This window comes from Cynoglossus semilaevis, chromosome 10 (assembly GCF_000523025.1).
Source record: "Cynoglossus semilaevis isolate Cse_v1.0 chromosome 10, Cse_v1.0, whole genome shotgun sequence".
NCBI lineage: Eukaryota > Metazoa > Chordata > Actinopteri > Pleuronectiformes > Cynoglossidae > Cynoglossus > Cynoglossus semilaevis.
The window spans coordinates 18,255,504-18,271,896 of NC_024316.1; the positions used below are offsets into that span (position 1 = coordinate 18,255,504).

Genomic DNA, 16,393 nt, shown 5'->3' on the forward strand with positions numbered 1-16,393 from the left:
AAAAAAAAATATTCCCAGATTATTTTAGTAACAATAAAGTACGCTGTGGCCCAGTACAAAATTATCTGCGGACCGTGGTTTGGGGACACTTTTAGACCCCGATGTCATCATCCTAATGTTTTCTGAGGTTAGAAATGAAGACGAGACCTTGGCATGGACTGACTCGTCTGTACAGAAAAGATGAGAGACAACGTTCATGGTCTAGTGAATGAGGCCGGTCATCGCTCACTGATGCAAGTGTCGTAGAGAGGACGTCGTCCCCTGCAGCGTGACCCTAAAATAGAACAGGTCCAAAAAGTGTTGCTCTGCTGAAGCACCGCTGTGTGTTTGTGAACCACGGGTTTGTGTCAGTGGTGACCGAGTCCAACTTAAAGTCCAATCATTCAGCTGATATTGAATGTGTAAATCTAATATCTGGGTATCATCTGGTCACAGGGCTCTGTGTGTTCTTCACATACAGTCTTCACTCCGGGACGGTCTATACAGGTTACAGTCACGTCTGACACTGGGGCCGAGAACAGAGGTTTATTCACTGCTTTGTTTGTTGGTCTTAATCCTCTTGGATGCGCTTCATATAACGGTCGGTTTATTTTAGTCATCAGGGACCTGGACTTAGTCAGTGCTGAGTGTGTGGAGGCGGTGGTGCAGCGGAAGTTGTTCAAGTCCTGTCCACTGTTTCTAATGTAACTTTTATTAATTGAGTTCATTCAAGTTTTGTAATTTTATCTAGGTGTCCATCCGTCCATGGGATGTTAATGATAACAATAAGCATTAATTGCAACATTAGGAGATAATTATCTGGACAGGTTGAAAAACACTGAGCTGTAAAAAACTGATTTTTTTTTATTTAAATTTAATTTATTTTTTTTATCTATAAGGCATTTTTATTTTCATCAACTATTTATGAATAATGAACAGAAGAGAAATATATTCTTCATGTTTTTTCCTCCTATAAACACGTTAGTTGATTGTTTTTCTGTTTATGTTCCAATATTCCAAAAAAAAGGGTACATTCTGCAGAATGACCTCCGAGGTGAAGTACTGCATACTTCATAAAATACTGTGGGGGAGAAACATTCCCCAGCTCTGCTTTACATAATATCCCATCTTAATCACACAGAATATCTCAGCAGTAAACGTTGCTCCTTGTTGCCCCCACCAGTTCTAAAGGAGCTCTTGACAGCTTTTTAAAGCGCCCCACTTTTTCCATCTGCTGAAATATGAATTAAAAAAAAAAACTTGCACTTGTTAAATTTTTAATATGTAACTGACTTATCAAAGGCTTCGTTTGATTGGACCAACACGCTGCTCCCTCCCATGTAGGCTTCATGATTTAAGAGTCAGATCTCAGAAACACATTTGCCCCCAGGCTGTTTTATTTGTGCTGCCGCCACCTGCTCGCTCGTCCTCATCCTTCCTTCACCTCTCTAACTTTCTAACTCTCTCTAACTTTTTCTCCAAACCATCTCCACCGTAACTGTCCCTCTGATCTGCTCGACCGTCCTGGTCACTCCCAGTGAAGACCTCTTCTAGTATGTTAGAAAATATTCATATTTAATTAAATATAATTTTACAAAACATAATGAATATGGAGTATTTGTGCTTTTTTTTTTTTACTTACTCATGAAGTGGGCCAGATTGAACCCCGTAGTGGGCCGGTTTTGGCCCATTAGCCTTATGTTTGACACTCCTGCTCTAAACCATACATCATAGCAGGTTTCACTACTGACTTTGCTGTTATACTTCTGTCACAAATCAAACTTCTGTCTTTTATTTTGCTAAATAAAAATATGAAATATTTAAATATTTATAAGAATTATAAATAAAAGATGAAAAATCAAAAAGTTTTTTTCATCTTAAAGATGTCATTGTTTTTGACGTTTGTCTGCGAGAAGAACAGGATCACCGTCCATTAATGTCAGACATCAAACCCCAGGGTCTGGTTGTAGAAGCTCTCATGTCCATGTAGGTCAGTAGGTCAGCCGTTGAGATTAAACAACGCGACTGTTGTCCACTACATGGACTGAAGCACAAGATTAGCTCAGAGCCTGAGGTCCATGGATGTCATGTGGTTTCATTAGGAATAACTTTATTGACCTGCCGTCGCTGCTGCTCATCCTCCACACAAGATGCTAAAAAGAGAAACCACTCCTTCAATACATTCAAATAATAGTTTTATTTCTGCATCTTTTCACAGTACCGCTGCAGTGACAATTATGGGATATACAACACAAGCCCCACCCAGCCCAGCCTGATCCGTCCAGTTGTGCTTTGGTCGCAACAAGATGTTTGCAAATGGCTGAAGAAACACTGTCCTCACAACTACCTGACCTACGTGGAGGTGTTCTCCCACCACGCCATCACAGGTCAGTGTTTACTCTGTCAACACATTCACAAAATCCTCCGTTAGAGTTGGATCTTCAAAGGTGTGTCTTCACAGGCCGGGCACTGCTGCGTCTCAATGGGGAGAAGCTGGAGAGGATGGGCCTGGTGCAGGAGACGTTCAGACAGGAGCTGCTGCAACAGGTGCTGCAGCTCCAGGTACAGGAGGAAGGACGCAACCTGCAGCTGCTCAGCAGAGGTATGGCTGGGTGTGTGTGTGTGTGTGTGTGTGTTCTTGTTGCTCTCTTCCAAACCTTGCTTCATGACACACTGTTCAAATATTCACAGTGAGGTTTGGATTGAGATTTTTAAGATTGATAGCATTACCACGTCTGACACAGTGCAGTTAATACGAAGCTCCAGGCTACAAGGGGTTGTCTGGCGCCGTCTGGTTCAAAAATAATGTGTCGATGATACGTCTAAAGATGAGAGTTTTATGTATATGTCAGTCTGAGGGTGAAAATGACAATTTGAAAACACAAATAAAAACAACTCACATTATGACTATTCTCCTCTTAGGATAAGGATTTCGTTCTGACTTCTTATTTACCTCTAAACTAAGGTTGAAAATTGGATTGAGATCTCAAGTTATTTCAGTGTTTATCACTTTCCTGTCTTGTCAAAAAGCAGCCGTTTTTTTCAAACCTCGTCGATGTGAATCCATTCATGTCTCGGCAGAGGATTGAAGTGACTTTGTTGTGACTCCCTTGTGTGACGTGTATATAAATATTTTACTCAGTTTCAGTGTTTCATTCTTTTTCAGGTTCCTTTGGACGGATATCGTAGCTCGTTAGGGTCTCTGGGAGAAGTGGGAAAGTGCCGTGGAATTATGGGAAACGTGATCAAAAGACTCGTATGTCAGACACATCCAGTGGGTGGAGGGAAACCCTCACAGTGATATCCTGAGTTTTGGTAGGAAACCTAGAAACCTGGACATCTGCTCAATGATAAAAAAAAACTAAATACGTTTTTAATGGACTGACCATGAACTGTGAAGAAGAAAAAAAAGCACCAGGACAATCTGTTTTTTCAGCATATTGATTTTTCTCTGTGATTCAGTAACTGATCCATTCTTACTCTCTGCCTCATTTCCTTTAATCATTTTAACTGTTTAAAAATTAATAAAGGATAATTATATAAAAAAAACTTCTGATGTTGAGGTTAGAAATGTATCTTCACTCTTCAAGCAAGACTCGCGTGTGAAGAGCTGGAGGTTTTTTTGATCACGTGATTTTTCACTTCAAAACCAGGTAAAGTATGTAAAAATAGAATTAAAATATATAGAGAGTTTTTGGAGAGATATAGAGATAAAAACACAGTTTTAGGAACATTTATGTGTAATTATTTTATTTAAAAAATATAATCATACTGGTTTATGTGTTTTTATTTAAATATGTAACATATGCTAACTCGTTTTCATTGCAGGACTACCGCGGCTCGGTCGCGTATTTTATTTTGAAAGGAATGGGTACGACAACATTCCCGTTTTCATACCCGTGCTGTTAGAATTGGCCTCTATGTGTTATTTTTTTTTAAAAATCGAAGGTAAACTAACTCGTTAATTGTCATTTCAGAGTTGTAGCTTATATATTCGATATTGAAAAGGGTACATTCAAAGCTAACTTTTCGGTTCCAACACGAGGGCTTTAACAGTGGCTAGCTAACAGCGGGGCTGAAGATGTTGTTAAAATAGTACCGTGTAAAATGGAACTTTTGCCCTAATTTTATTTAACAGTAAAAAAAAGCAACATCGACTTTATTTTGTGTTTAACAGTAAAAAAAAAGCAACATCGACTTTATTTTGTTCCTTTTATTTTGAAAAAAGAAGAGAAAATAAGGCGCTGGATTTTAATCTAATGACACAAACGTAGGTGCGCTGTATACAGGTTGGCGGTAGAGGACTTCATTACCCAGAATCCCACAGCGGAGTCTACAGGAGTCATCCATGGCTACAACCGCTCGCCGCCGCCTCCGAGGTCACAGCATCTCCACTGACTCGGAATGCTCTAAAATCTTGTCGTCCCTCTCGGACAGGTACACGAAACGTCGACAAAGCTGTGTCTAAATGTTTTCGTTCGTTTTATTTTGGCGCTCTTTTATTTTTTTTGTAGTTTTATTTACACAGTCGTCCTATGGCGACAGCGTAAAGATGCTGTACGTATAGCCTTACACAGAGACGTCCTTCAAACTGCTTCAAAACACATGACGTTCATAAGAAAAAGCTATAAAACAGTAACTTTAATTTATTTTAACTTTGTTATGGTCACGTGATAAACACATCTACAAGCTCCATTTGAATTCACCGACTTTAAGCCCTTTTAGAAATTACATTCTTTACATAACAACGATTATACATAACATGTTAGATAATATAGCCTACATATTGATTGTGATTATATATATTGTTTATGAAATATATATGTGTGTGTATTTATGTATGAACATATATTTATATTTTATTTTGTTGTTTTTTATGTTATTGTATATATTTCTATTTTATGTTTCATATATTTATGTTGGTGGCAGAATTCTTTGGATGAATGGCATCTGTCAGAAACGTGGCATCAAACGTGAGATATGCTGTGATGACGTAAGAGTAAATATGTGTTCATTCTACATACATTACATTATAATGAACATAAAATGATGATATAAGTTATCACTGCTCATATTATTATTAATAATAATAATACATTTTACTAATAATACATTTTATTGCCTATTCCCATGGCCTATAAGTTAAAGATGCTGTCCTGGGAGGTTGCTGGTTGAAATCCCAGGCAGATTTGTGGTGTCAAGAGGAGTAACCCAATAACAATAGCCTAATTGTTTTGCACAAGTTATTACAAGACGTTTTATTAATTAGTCTAGATCTAAACACGTAGTTAATCTGTGATTCTGCCTGAACCACCGTTAAACTTTTATTTTGAATTGTGTCTTTTCTAATATGAATATAAGTGTGTGTGTGTGTGTGTGTGTGTGTGTTGTTCTCTTATGTATGTATCTATCTGTATGTTCACTGGTCCTTCCTGTCTTCCTGGTCTTGGTTACATAAGTGTCTATTTATGAGCAGCTCTCTGCCTCCAGCGTTACCAGTGATCCTCTTAGTGTCTGTCCCACAACACACACACAGAGAGGTGGACAGTGAGGGACGAGGACACGCGGGGGTAAAAAGACGTGACTTGTCATATTTATTTTCTGACTCTTTTGTGCGCAGAGCAGGTGTAATAGAGTTGTCTCCTGAGGGCTGTTGTTTGGATGACGTTGTTGTTAGTGATGGAGTCAGGAGAGTTGGACGGTAGAAGGCTGTTGTCTGAGGCAGATATGACTCTGCTGGACTGCACCGGAGCCAGAATCTCTGGCTGCTGGTCCCTGAGGTCCAACTGCAGGTAAGCTCTGACCATGTGTGCTGTTGTTTTTCCTCTCAGAACAGGCAGGGTGCCAGTGTTTGTTTGTCACACAGCTCACACACAAACACACACACCTCGAATGTGTGAGAGCACGAGCCATAAATAGAGGATAAACAGGGATTGTTGTGAGGTCACAGGAAGTGCAGAATGTAGTTCAGCTGTTGGGGGTTTTGTTTTGTTTAATTTGTGCTGAATCCCAAAAGGCTGGTGTTGTTCTGAGGTTCAACACCGCCGAAGAAAATATTTTTAAAACTGCGTCAGTAGTCTTCTGTCTAACCTTGGATTTTATGTTTTAGCATTAGCATAATTAGAGTAATACAGTGTAGATTGGTTAAAAATGTTAATATATTTTTATAGAAAAAATGTCTGACACAATACTGAAAGATTTACAAATATGACTGAATTGATTAATAAACTTACTGCTAAACCAAAACAAAATGAAAGGATTACTTTTCAGCCAAAATCTACATTCACAGATTACTACAAACATGCAGTACAAATACAGATATTGTATACAACATTTGAAAGTCTTTTTCATGGTCTCTGAACCCTGTCATCTAGACTATTGTCTGTAGCAGGATTGTTGTACCTAGCATTAGCTCAGGTATTTGTACCAGGTCTGTTGTAGCTAACGTTAGCTCAGGTGTTTATATCAGGTCTGCTGTAGCTAACGTTAGCTTTAGTGTTCGTAACAGCTCACTTAGAAAGTCTTTTATTTCAGTTTCATATGGAAACTTTTTATTAATTCTTTGGTTGCAATCCTAATCAAAGTGTACCAAACTGGAACTTTTTTTTTTCATTTGTGGATGGATACATGATATTTTCAGACATTGTCATCTCAGGTTTTTTTTAAACTAAGGTTTTATATTTATAGTTTTTTTTTAGGTTGATGGATCATGCAAGTGACAATGAACCTTCTATGAAAGTTTTTGTTAGTTACAATCCCAGTAAAAAAAATACTAAAAGTTGACACTTGCCTCTTCAATGATACTGAAGAGGATGAACACGACTGATGCCAATGCACAGCAGTGAAATGGTTTGTTTCGTGCCCAACAAATGATTTTTGTTTCCACGATGACCTGAGACGATTTGATCTGTCATGTAGTAAAATAAACATCAGAAATGGTTAGAAATCTCTGTGTTAAACAACAGTGAACGAGAGTTCTAACCACACAATCATCACCCACTGGGCTCTTCACAGCACTCTCTGATTGGACAAAAAATATTTTCAGGACAGATGGTGCAGCATAAAAAATTAAATTTGTGCAGTGCATGAAACTCATCCCAGTGTGCTGATTGGCCCCCAGTTAGGTGTTTGGACTGCACAAACACTTTTAAAACTACATCACATGAATATGTAAACAGTCATTTGTACTTGATTGTACTGTAGTTGTTGTGTACTCTGTGTGAGTGGCTTCATTATGTTACGTTACAGGGAGTCTTTATTTGTGCTTCGACTGCTGTAGCTAACGTTAGCTCTGGTGTCTGTACCAGGACTGTTGTAGCTAACGTTAACGCTGGTGTCTGTACCAAGATTTTGTTTGACTTCATTTACCGAAGGGATTTCTTGAGGGATCTAAAACTGGGGGGCGTGGAGCTTGTCACAGTCAGGAAAATGTAGTGATTTGAAGCGGAGATTTGAATCAACAGCAGTGAATGAGTTGGAGTGTGGGCAGGCAAAAAGGGGGCGCTGCAGAAAACACTTCCTAAATCTTTGAGACTCAAGTTCAATATTTGTGGTATCCGTGAGAAGTCGGCCATTTTTAAATACCTTCCAGACATTTCCTTCTGTTCTCTCTCTCTCTCTTTGAATGGTGGGCGGGGCCATGTGAGGTGTTTGTGGTTCTTCAGGTTGTGACCTGTCCTCCTGTTGATGCTGTTTTGCAGTGGGAGTGGCGAGGACTCACTGGACCGGCTTTTGCCCCCCTCCGGGGCCCCTCGCCGCAGGAGCACTACCTCACTGAGTAAATCCGAGCCTCCTCTGCTCCGCACAGGCACACGCACCATCTACACGGCCGGTCGACCCCCCTGGTATGACGAGCACGGCGCTCAGCCCAAAGAGGCCTTTGTCATCGGTACGACACTCTAACACAGTGATGATGATGATGATGATGATGATGATGATGTTCCAGACTGTTCTGCTCCTGTCACTCACCTTTTCTCCATGTCGATCTGTGGCCTCAGGCTTCAGCCTCTGTTCTTGTTTTTTTTTTTCATTCCTCCATTCTTACCAATAACCACGTCACCGCAGTCACACATGCATACCAACCAGGCAGCATTAGCTCCACTCTGAAAAGCACACATAATGGCTCTTTGAATGGTTTGGCTCTACAGGGCTGTGTGGGGGCAGCGCCTCAGGAAAGACCACCGTAGCAAATAAGATTATTGAGGCTCTGGATGTGCCGTGGGTGGTGCTGTTGTCCATGGACTCTTTTTACAAGGTGGGAAAGTAGTAAGAGTACAACATGGTTGGTGTTCTTTTTTTTTTTTTTTTTTTACATCATTGTCAGAATAAATGTTATTTTACTAAATAATCATTCCAGGATTAAAAAAAAAAACTCTTTCATCAGAGCGACTCAGTAAAACTTTTTCTTTTCTGTCACAAACGAATGGATGATTGAATAGTTTGGTTCATTTGAAATTAAAATAGTTTGATTTTCATATCTGTGTATAAAAACAAAAGTGCAGACCCTGGTGTGTAAACAAAGGTTGCTGGTTAAAATCTCACAGGCAGTGGTCCTGTGACCCCGTTTTGACGTCATGAATTCCGTGTCACCCCAGAGGCATTTGGTAATAATACGTGATTTTATTTGAACTCAAATTATATTCATGAAACTGAAAGAACACACATGTTTAAGGCTGTGTGTTTTTAATTATGATTTTAAAAAGAATATTTAGTTGAAAAATATTTTCTCTTTTTTTTATTACCAGATATTTCAGACCACCCCACTAAGGGTCCTGCCCCCTAGGTTGAAAAACACTGGGATGAAAAAAATGAAAAGAGTCATTTTAAATATATAAATAACTCATGAAAGAATAAGAAGGCATGTGTTTTATCACCAACGTTCCTGTGAATCTGAATATTACTCTCTGGTGTGTGTGTCTGTGTGTGTGTGTGACAGGTTTTATCTCCTGAGGAGCAGGTCCTGGCAGCGAGTAACGACTACAACTTTGATCATCCTGCAGCCTTTGACTTTGAGCTGCTGGTCGCGACTTTAAAGAAGCTGAAGCAGGGCAGAAGTGTGAAGATCCCAGTGTATGACTTCACGACGCACGGGAGACACAAAGACTGGGTGAGTCTGTCACCGCTACCACGGGTGGAGATTTATACACCGGCAGAATTAGCATCCTCACGGCGATAATTAATATGCGAAAATGAATACGATATGAAGTGTTTCACTCATGAGCAGAGTGTCAGCTGCTGGAAGTTGTTGCTCTAATAACAAGTCATAAATCTGTTGTTATTTACACACATTGTGGGAAAGAGGTTTATTTCCCACAATGTGGGATTTGAACCAGCAAACCTCCCGTCACCTCTTATCACTAGTCCTCAGGCTGCCTGAACACCAGCGGTGATTTAGTCCAGTTTTAAACTTTAGATTTTCCAGTTATGGTCTTTATTTGCACTCGCCTGCAACTGAAAACTCTGTCCTGTAGGTGGCGTAGGCCATCAGCAGATAGGCTGCTCATGTCCAAACGCTGCTTTCTTGTCCAATTCCACCTGTATGTCTTATAGAAAAAAAAAAATTTCACATCAAATGTGTCAAAGGTGACTGATTGTTGAAGCAGCATTTCTTTCTTTTTTTTTTTTTTTGCATTTTCAATCAAATGTCTCAAAGGTGACTGATTGTTGAAGCATTTCTTTCTTTTTTTTCTTTTTGCAGAAGAACCTGTACGGAGCCAGTGTGATTATATTTGAGGGCATTATGTCGTTTGCAGACAAACAGCTCCTTCAGGTGAGCTCCCTCTTGTGGAATCACCTGGTACTGTTTCAGCAGCTCCTCCATGGTATTGAACATTTGTTCTTCCTCCTGAAGCTCCTGGACATGAAGATCTTCGTGGACACGGACTCCGACATCAGGCTGGTCCGCCGGCTGCGCAGAGACATCACGGAGCGAGGGCGAGACATCGAGGGCGTCATCAAGCAGTACAACAAGTTCGTGAAGCCGGCCTTCGAGCGGTACATCGAGCCAACCATGAGGCTGGCGGATATCGTGGTGCCCAGAGGTGAGACATCCAGACGTCCTGCTTCACTGCAGTACACACAGCAGTATTTATTGCAGTACACCCAGCAGTATTTACTGCAGTACACCCAGCAGTGTTTACTGCACTACACCCAGCAGTATTTACTGCAGTACACCCAGCAGTATTCGCTCCTGTCTTTTTCTTCCTCAGGTGGAGGGAACATGGTTGCCATCGACCTCATAGTTCAGCACGTTCACAGTCAGCTGGAGGAGGTGAGTGGAATGACCTCACTGTCGAGAGAAAGGAGGGCGCCACCGTGTGATCCAATGATGTAACACACAGAAAGAAAACCGAACTGACTCCAGCAAAGTGACTGTATCTGCTACAAATAGACAGAATATTCCAGTCACCGTATGTTAAAGATACTGGTTTGTCTGTTTCACCTTTGGAAAAAAAAAAAGTTGTTTTTAATCTACATTTTTAGGATTCATATGAAATAGGACCAAGAACACGAAGCCTTAAAAGTACAAATATACACAAGTTCATATACATACATATATATATATACATACACATATATTTTTTACAGACAGACACATCCATTGGTACATATACAACACACCTACACATAGAATATACACATATACGTAAACATATATTTATATACACACCCACGTATGTGCAGACAGACATACGTGAATATTTTTATACATACATATACTGTACACACACAAGCCCACAGTACAAAATATACTTAGGTACAAATATAATGTATTTATATATACATATACATATGCACACATATAGGCAATATATATATACAAGTGTATGTACATATACACATATATTGTGTAACATCTTGTTGTTGTTTTCTTTTTCTCTCTGTGTTTATGCAGCGTGAGCTCAGTGTCAGGTATTACATCTAAATACTCGTTCACTGTTTATATCTCTCTCCCTCTCTCTCTCTCTCTCTCACTCTCTCTGTGAACCTGATCTATTCATTTTGTCTGTTTTTTTTGTGTCTCAGTTTATTGCCCCCTCCTCCCCTCCCCGGTCCCTCTTTTGTCCTCATCGTGTCTTGGTCCACTTTATACCCTTTAACATGAACGTGTGGTCCCTCCCAGGGCGCTCCTGGCCTCGGGTCAACAGACTCAGACACTTCCACAGACACTGAGTGTGTTGGCGAGCACGCCGCAGGTCAGCGGCCTCCACACCATCATCAGGTACTGATATATAAATATATATATATACACATANNNATGTCTGTCTCTGTGTGTCAAATTAACCTGATAATTAAGCCGTCGAACGAGGCGTGAACGTGTGACTCCTCGACTGCTCTGCTCCACCACAGGAACAAAGACACCAGCAGAGATGAGTTCATCTTCTACTCAAAGAGATTAATGCGGCTGCTGATCGAACACGCGCTCACATTTCTGCCTTCGCAGGTACAAATTCAACATCAAATGAGTTTGTTTTTTGTTTTTATTCATTAATAATTAATCAAATACTGACAACACAGAGACACTGTGTCGACCAGACCAACAAAATAATCATCATCGTCAGGTCAAAGCTTAATTGTTGTTTTGTAAATATCATTTTCATGTCTTCAGTTCAGTTCCCAATAGTCTGGTAAAATAAAAACATCTTTTAGACTCTTTATTCTGTTAGTATCTGGATGACATATTATTTTGAAATATTACCAGATTAACTTTGAATGAGGAAAGTAAATGAGTAAAACTGAAGTACATCCCACTGCAGCCCGGTAACAAATAAACAACGGACCAGTACCGGTCCGTGGACCTGAGGTTGAGGACCCTTGCTTTAAACAACAGATCTGCCTCATCCATCCTATGCACTGCAGTGGTTCCCTAAACTTTTTCTGCAGCATTTCTTTTTTTGGTGACTAGAAATATTATCTCTGATGTCAAAACTTAAAAAAAAAAAAACTTTATTTAAAATACTGCAAATCCTACAAAACAGCCCCAGGAGGGTCCCCGCCCCCCACTTTTCCTTCATCAACTGTGAAGTTTTAGTAATCCTGAAGACTGTTGGTGTTTGACTCTCTGTTACAGACGTGTTTGGTTCAGACGCCACAAGGCCACGAGTACCAGGGCCGCACGTACAGCGGCAGGGGGGTGAGTCACGTTCTTGCTCAACAGCGCCTCCTTCACTGTCAGGTCAGCGTGTCCTCAGGTCTTCATGTCCGCTCGCTCGTCCCCCACAGATCACCGGCGTGTCTGTGCTGCGGGCAGGAGAGACCATGGAGCCGGCTCTGAGGGCGGTCTGCAAGGACGTTCGCATCGGCAAGATCCTCATCCAGACCAACCTGGACTCCGGGGAACCAGAGGTGACGGAACCAGAATCTTTAAAGAACAAAACGATTCTTCTTAAAACTCCATCTGAGAGAAGATACAAACGTCTTTTTACTCTTCTTTTTTTATTCTACCACATGATGTGTGTATCCGTGGTAACTACCCTTTCTGATTGTGTAACCATGGTAACGCTCCAACGTCTCCTCCTCTCCGGCCTTGCCAGTTGCACTACCTGCGTCTGCCCAAAGACATCGGTGAAGATCACGTCATCCTGATGGACAGCACGGTGTCCACGGGTGCCGCGGCCATGATGGCCGTACGGGTCCTGCTGGTGGGTGGAGTCTAACGACACTCATTATTCTACAGTCAGTCAGTCAGTCAGTCGGTCAGTCAGTCGGTCAGTCAGTCAGTCAGTCAGTCAGGTTAATCCAAAAGTCATGTTTCTTCTGGTCTAGTTTTAAATCTCCTTCTGATGTTAGTATTGATTATGTGTGTGTGTGTGTGTGTGTGTGTCAGGATCACGAGGTACAGGAGGAGAAGATCATGTTGGTGTCCCTCCTGATGGCGGAGCTCGGCGTCCACTCTGTGGCCTACGCCTTTCCGAAAGTGAAAATCATCACCACGGCCGTGGACCAGAGTCTGGACGACTTTCTCCACGTGATCCCTGGTATTGGTGAGATACTACACACAGTACACGTACACACAGTACACGTACACACAGTACACGTACAACACGTTTTCTGTGCCAATTACAAAGCCCTGACTGCTGAGGTCCCTGTGTGGGCGCAGGTCAGCTGTGAGGGCGCGCTGGCTCCCCCTGCTGCGAACATCCAGGCGGTACAGACAGGTTTGTCCCGCGGCCTCTGGATGAATGTTAGCTAAAAAAATCCTGGTTTGTGTCTCATCTTCGTCACAGATTAAATTTAGTTCATTAAAACATGCTGTGACATTATATTTGTGAACTGCAGTACTACTGTGTACTGTAGAACTTCAACTTCAAGCGAAAAAGATATTTTCAGCCAACGTGTTGACCTCAGTGTGAACAGTCTTTAATGTGAGCTTGAAAGAAAACGAAAAATAAAGTATTCAGAAGACAAAAGATTTAAAAAAAAAACCCTTCTGTGATTCAAGTTGACAGATTTCACGTCAGGTTCTAATTTTAGTCCCGTCATCACTCGTCTTCTACGGTGGCCTCTGCAGAATTTTTTATTTTTTCACAAACAGTACAGTAAGAATCTGTCAGGGTCCAACAGCAAGAAATGTCCACGAGCAAAAATAAAACCAGATCGAATGATGTAACCAGTGAACGAACAGACACTCAGTGGTGACGTAAACGTTAGGTTTATTTCACAAACTTCAGATACAATCAGATCAGAAAATAATAGCGTAAAAAACACAAAACTTTTCCAGTGAAGACGGTGAGTCTCCGTCTCCTGCTGCTGTTGGTTTTTTTGTTTGTTTTTTCTCTGAGTCTCCTCCACTTGTCTGTGATTTCAGGGGACTTCGGTGACCGGTACTTCGGCACTAACGGCTTCAGCAGCTGGAGCGTTGAGGAGGACGAGGAAGAACCGTCGTGTTGACGCCGACACCTGAGTGACGTCACCGAACTGAACCGGGTTTGTTTGTTTTTTTGTGTCGTCCTCAAAGACGCAGTCCTTTCACTTCACGGCATTGATCGGGTCAAGGTCGGGGCAGCGGTCCAAAACTTTTTTTCTGCAGCGCCCCCTTATGGTAGATAGAACTGTTGTCGATGGCATTTAATCAACAGTTTGTGAAAATCTCCTTATATTTATACAGAATCAGGATGTTTTATTTTATCTCCTTATTTATTTCCAGCCTGTGCAGGTTGGTGGTTGTTAGGTGTTAGGTGACAACAGGAAACGACTGTAGTGTTGAAAACTCGAACTCATTAACAGTCGCTGTCGGTGTGAACGTGGTGTGAATCTACAAAGCTGCTGTTTAATTCAGGTTCACTCTTCAGTTCCACGTCTGATGGAGAAACGGTGACGTGTTTTCACCGCGGAGCAGTGAACGCACCGCCATAACGATGACAGTGATGTGATGTGCTGGACCGTCACATGACCACTGGTCCTCGTCTCTCAGGTTCACACACAGGCCAACTAACCCTACACTCTGACGCACTGTTGAACCTGAAGGGGTCAGTGTTGCTCACATTTGGCTCTCGGTGTGTCTTTAACAGAAGTCATTTGACTACAGTGGGAAAAAATTGATGTCAGAAATTATGTTGGGTTTTTTTGTGAAAAAAGTCAAGTTAATTTTTTGTATTATCCAAATTAAAAAAAAGTAAAAACTGAAAATAGAGGGGGGTTTTTCTTTAAAAATGAAAATGAATTTTTGTGATTTTACCAGAGGATGATGAGTTTTTTGGTGTTCTCCTCTCGTCAACGACACGTCGTCTGTGACTGTGTGAATTTCCTCCTGTCTTTTTGACAACAATGTTCATCTGTTAATTCATTGGCCGTCAGAACCATGTGGTTCCTGTCCTGTCATCTTCTTCATCCTCCTTATTCTTATATATTTTTTTATTCTTCTTATTTTTATTCCTCCCTCCCTCACCCGTTCAGCGACAGTGTGATCGTACATTTCATGCCACTCACGCTCTATTCTCCAAGACGGCAGAAGATTTGCTCGCCCATGTGACTACTGCCTCAAGGTTAACCTGTTACCATGGAGACAGGGCAGCCAATGAAAAATCAGCAGACGTTTACGATGTTGACTGCAAGCTTTTTGTTTTACGGGGTGACCTATTTTTTTTTTTTACCCTCCTCCCCCTCCTCACCCCTACCCCTGCCCCACCCCCCCTTTTCCCTCCAAAGCCACTCAGACACAGGCCTCAGCACTCGGGCGCACAGACGGTTACACACACACACACACGATGAAGCATGGCTACTGTCACACACACACACACACACACACACACAGATGTGCTGCTACCTGATGTTCCAGGGAGTTGAACCCACAACATTTTTAAAAATCTAAAATCATTGTTTGTGTAAAACGCTGGTGAATTCAGAGTGCATTCATTGGACGATTATTTATTTTTTTCCCTCCTATTTTTCTTTTATTATTAATGAGTTTATTTTTAGACTAACAGATGTTCAGGCAGCGCTCGGATCAGATCAGTGTTAAAACACCCGTCGACTCTAGTTTCCCTCCGTCTTTAAAAAACCCAGACTCTTAAGATGAAACATACTTTTCTCTTTTTCTTTTTTTTTTTAAAGTGCCACTTTATTACAAAAGTATAAACTTGACTGACATTTCATGAATAGTAATTTTGATAGAAAACATTACAATCTTTTGCACGGAGCACTTAACTGACACGCTGTTGGAGTACAAGACCCTGTAGTTTGGATAGTAAACACACAACATTAGCTGCCACATTTAACTTTTAGCTGCGTTTTCCAAAAACACACGGGAGCCGTGAAAACAAGGAACAGAACACGGGGTTCGTTTACATTTGCAGCCCAGGTGCAGCCGGTGTTACAAGTCATTCCAAAACACAGTTGAACATATTAGAAAAAAGATAGATTTATTGACACTGATGATATATTTATTATTATTCTTTCTCTTTTGTATTGTACATACACGTTGCATCAACATACAGTATAGTCACATTGTTTTCTGGGGGGGCGCGGCGGGAGGGGGCGGTATTTGGTCGGATGAAATCCTCAGATCGTGTGTTTTTTTCCGTTTTTGAACCTTTGCGTCCCATCTCTTGTCAAAACTTCTTTTGTTTTTATTTTTAATTTTTTTTAACACAAGTACAGAGAGAGGAGAGAGTGTTTGATGGACCGATGAGCAGACATGACTTTAATGGATACACGTCAGTTCGACCGTAGCCCTCCAGGCTGCGCTGTGGTAGAACGCTCCACAGACAGGGGTGAGGACGGTCGGCCGGGCGGACTGTCTCCACAGTTAGGACATGAGCAGTTCTCCTTCGTCCGGTTTCATCTGCACCACCCCGGGTGTGTTGCAGGCCCAGGAGGAGGAGGAGGAGGAGAAATCGGACGCCCCCTGCCCCTCGTCGCACCAAGCCATGACTTCCATTTTTTATTTTTTTAATCTAAACGGCTTTGTGCTCTA

The 16,393-nt window shown here is 41.4% G+C and overlaps 2 protein-coding genes across 4 annotated transcripts in view; both read left to right on the forward strand.

The window, feature by feature from the left end:
* Window positions 1–3,528, forward strand: part of samd10a (sterile alpha motif domain containing 10a) — a 7,827-nt gene extending 4,299 nt beyond the window's left edge. Inside the window, exons 3-5 of the mRNA XM_017035963.2 lie at window positions 2,198–2,366; window positions 2,441–2,581; window positions 3,146–3,528. Coding sequence (XP_016891452.1) covers window positions 2,198–2,366; window positions 2,441–2,581; window positions 3,146–3,168 — 333 coding nt within the window. The 3' untranslated portion in view covers window positions 3,169–3,528. The remainder of the gene's footprint in view (window positions 1–2,197; window positions 2,367–2,440; window positions 2,582–3,145) is intronic.
* A 636-nt stretch (window positions 3,529–4,164) lies between these two features.
* uckl1a (uridine-cytidine kinase 1-like 1a) lies at window positions 4,165–15,953 on the forward strand. 3 transcript variants are annotated; one of them, XM_008319269.3, is made up of 15 exons: window positions 4,165–4,416; window positions 7,680–7,867; window positions 8,127–8,233; window positions 8,915–9,085; window positions 9,677–9,748; window positions 9,830–10,019; window positions 10,188–10,249; window positions 10,874–10,890; window positions 11,102–11,200; window positions 11,329–11,422; window positions 12,050–12,112; window positions 12,202–12,324; window positions 12,513–12,620; window positions 12,806–12,962; window positions 13,787–15,953. In XM_008319269.3, the coding sequence occupies exons 1-15, from the start codon at window positions 4,328–4,330 to the stop codon at window positions 13,867–13,869; spliced, it is 1,623 nt and encodes a 540-aa protein (XP_008317491.1). In that variant the 5' UTR covers window positions 4,165–4,327; the 3' UTR covers window positions 13,870–15,953. The 3 variants fall into 3 exon arrangements, with proteins under 3 accessions (XP_008317491.1, XP_024915126.1, XP_024915127.1); XM_025059358.1 differs by lacking the exon at window positions 4,165–4,416 and adding an exon at window positions 5,238–5,771; XM_025059359.1 differs by lacking the exons at window positions 4,165–4,416; window positions 8,127–8,233 and adding an exon at window positions 5,238–5,771.
* The last annotated feature ends 440 nt before the right edge of the window (window positions 15,954–16,393 follow it).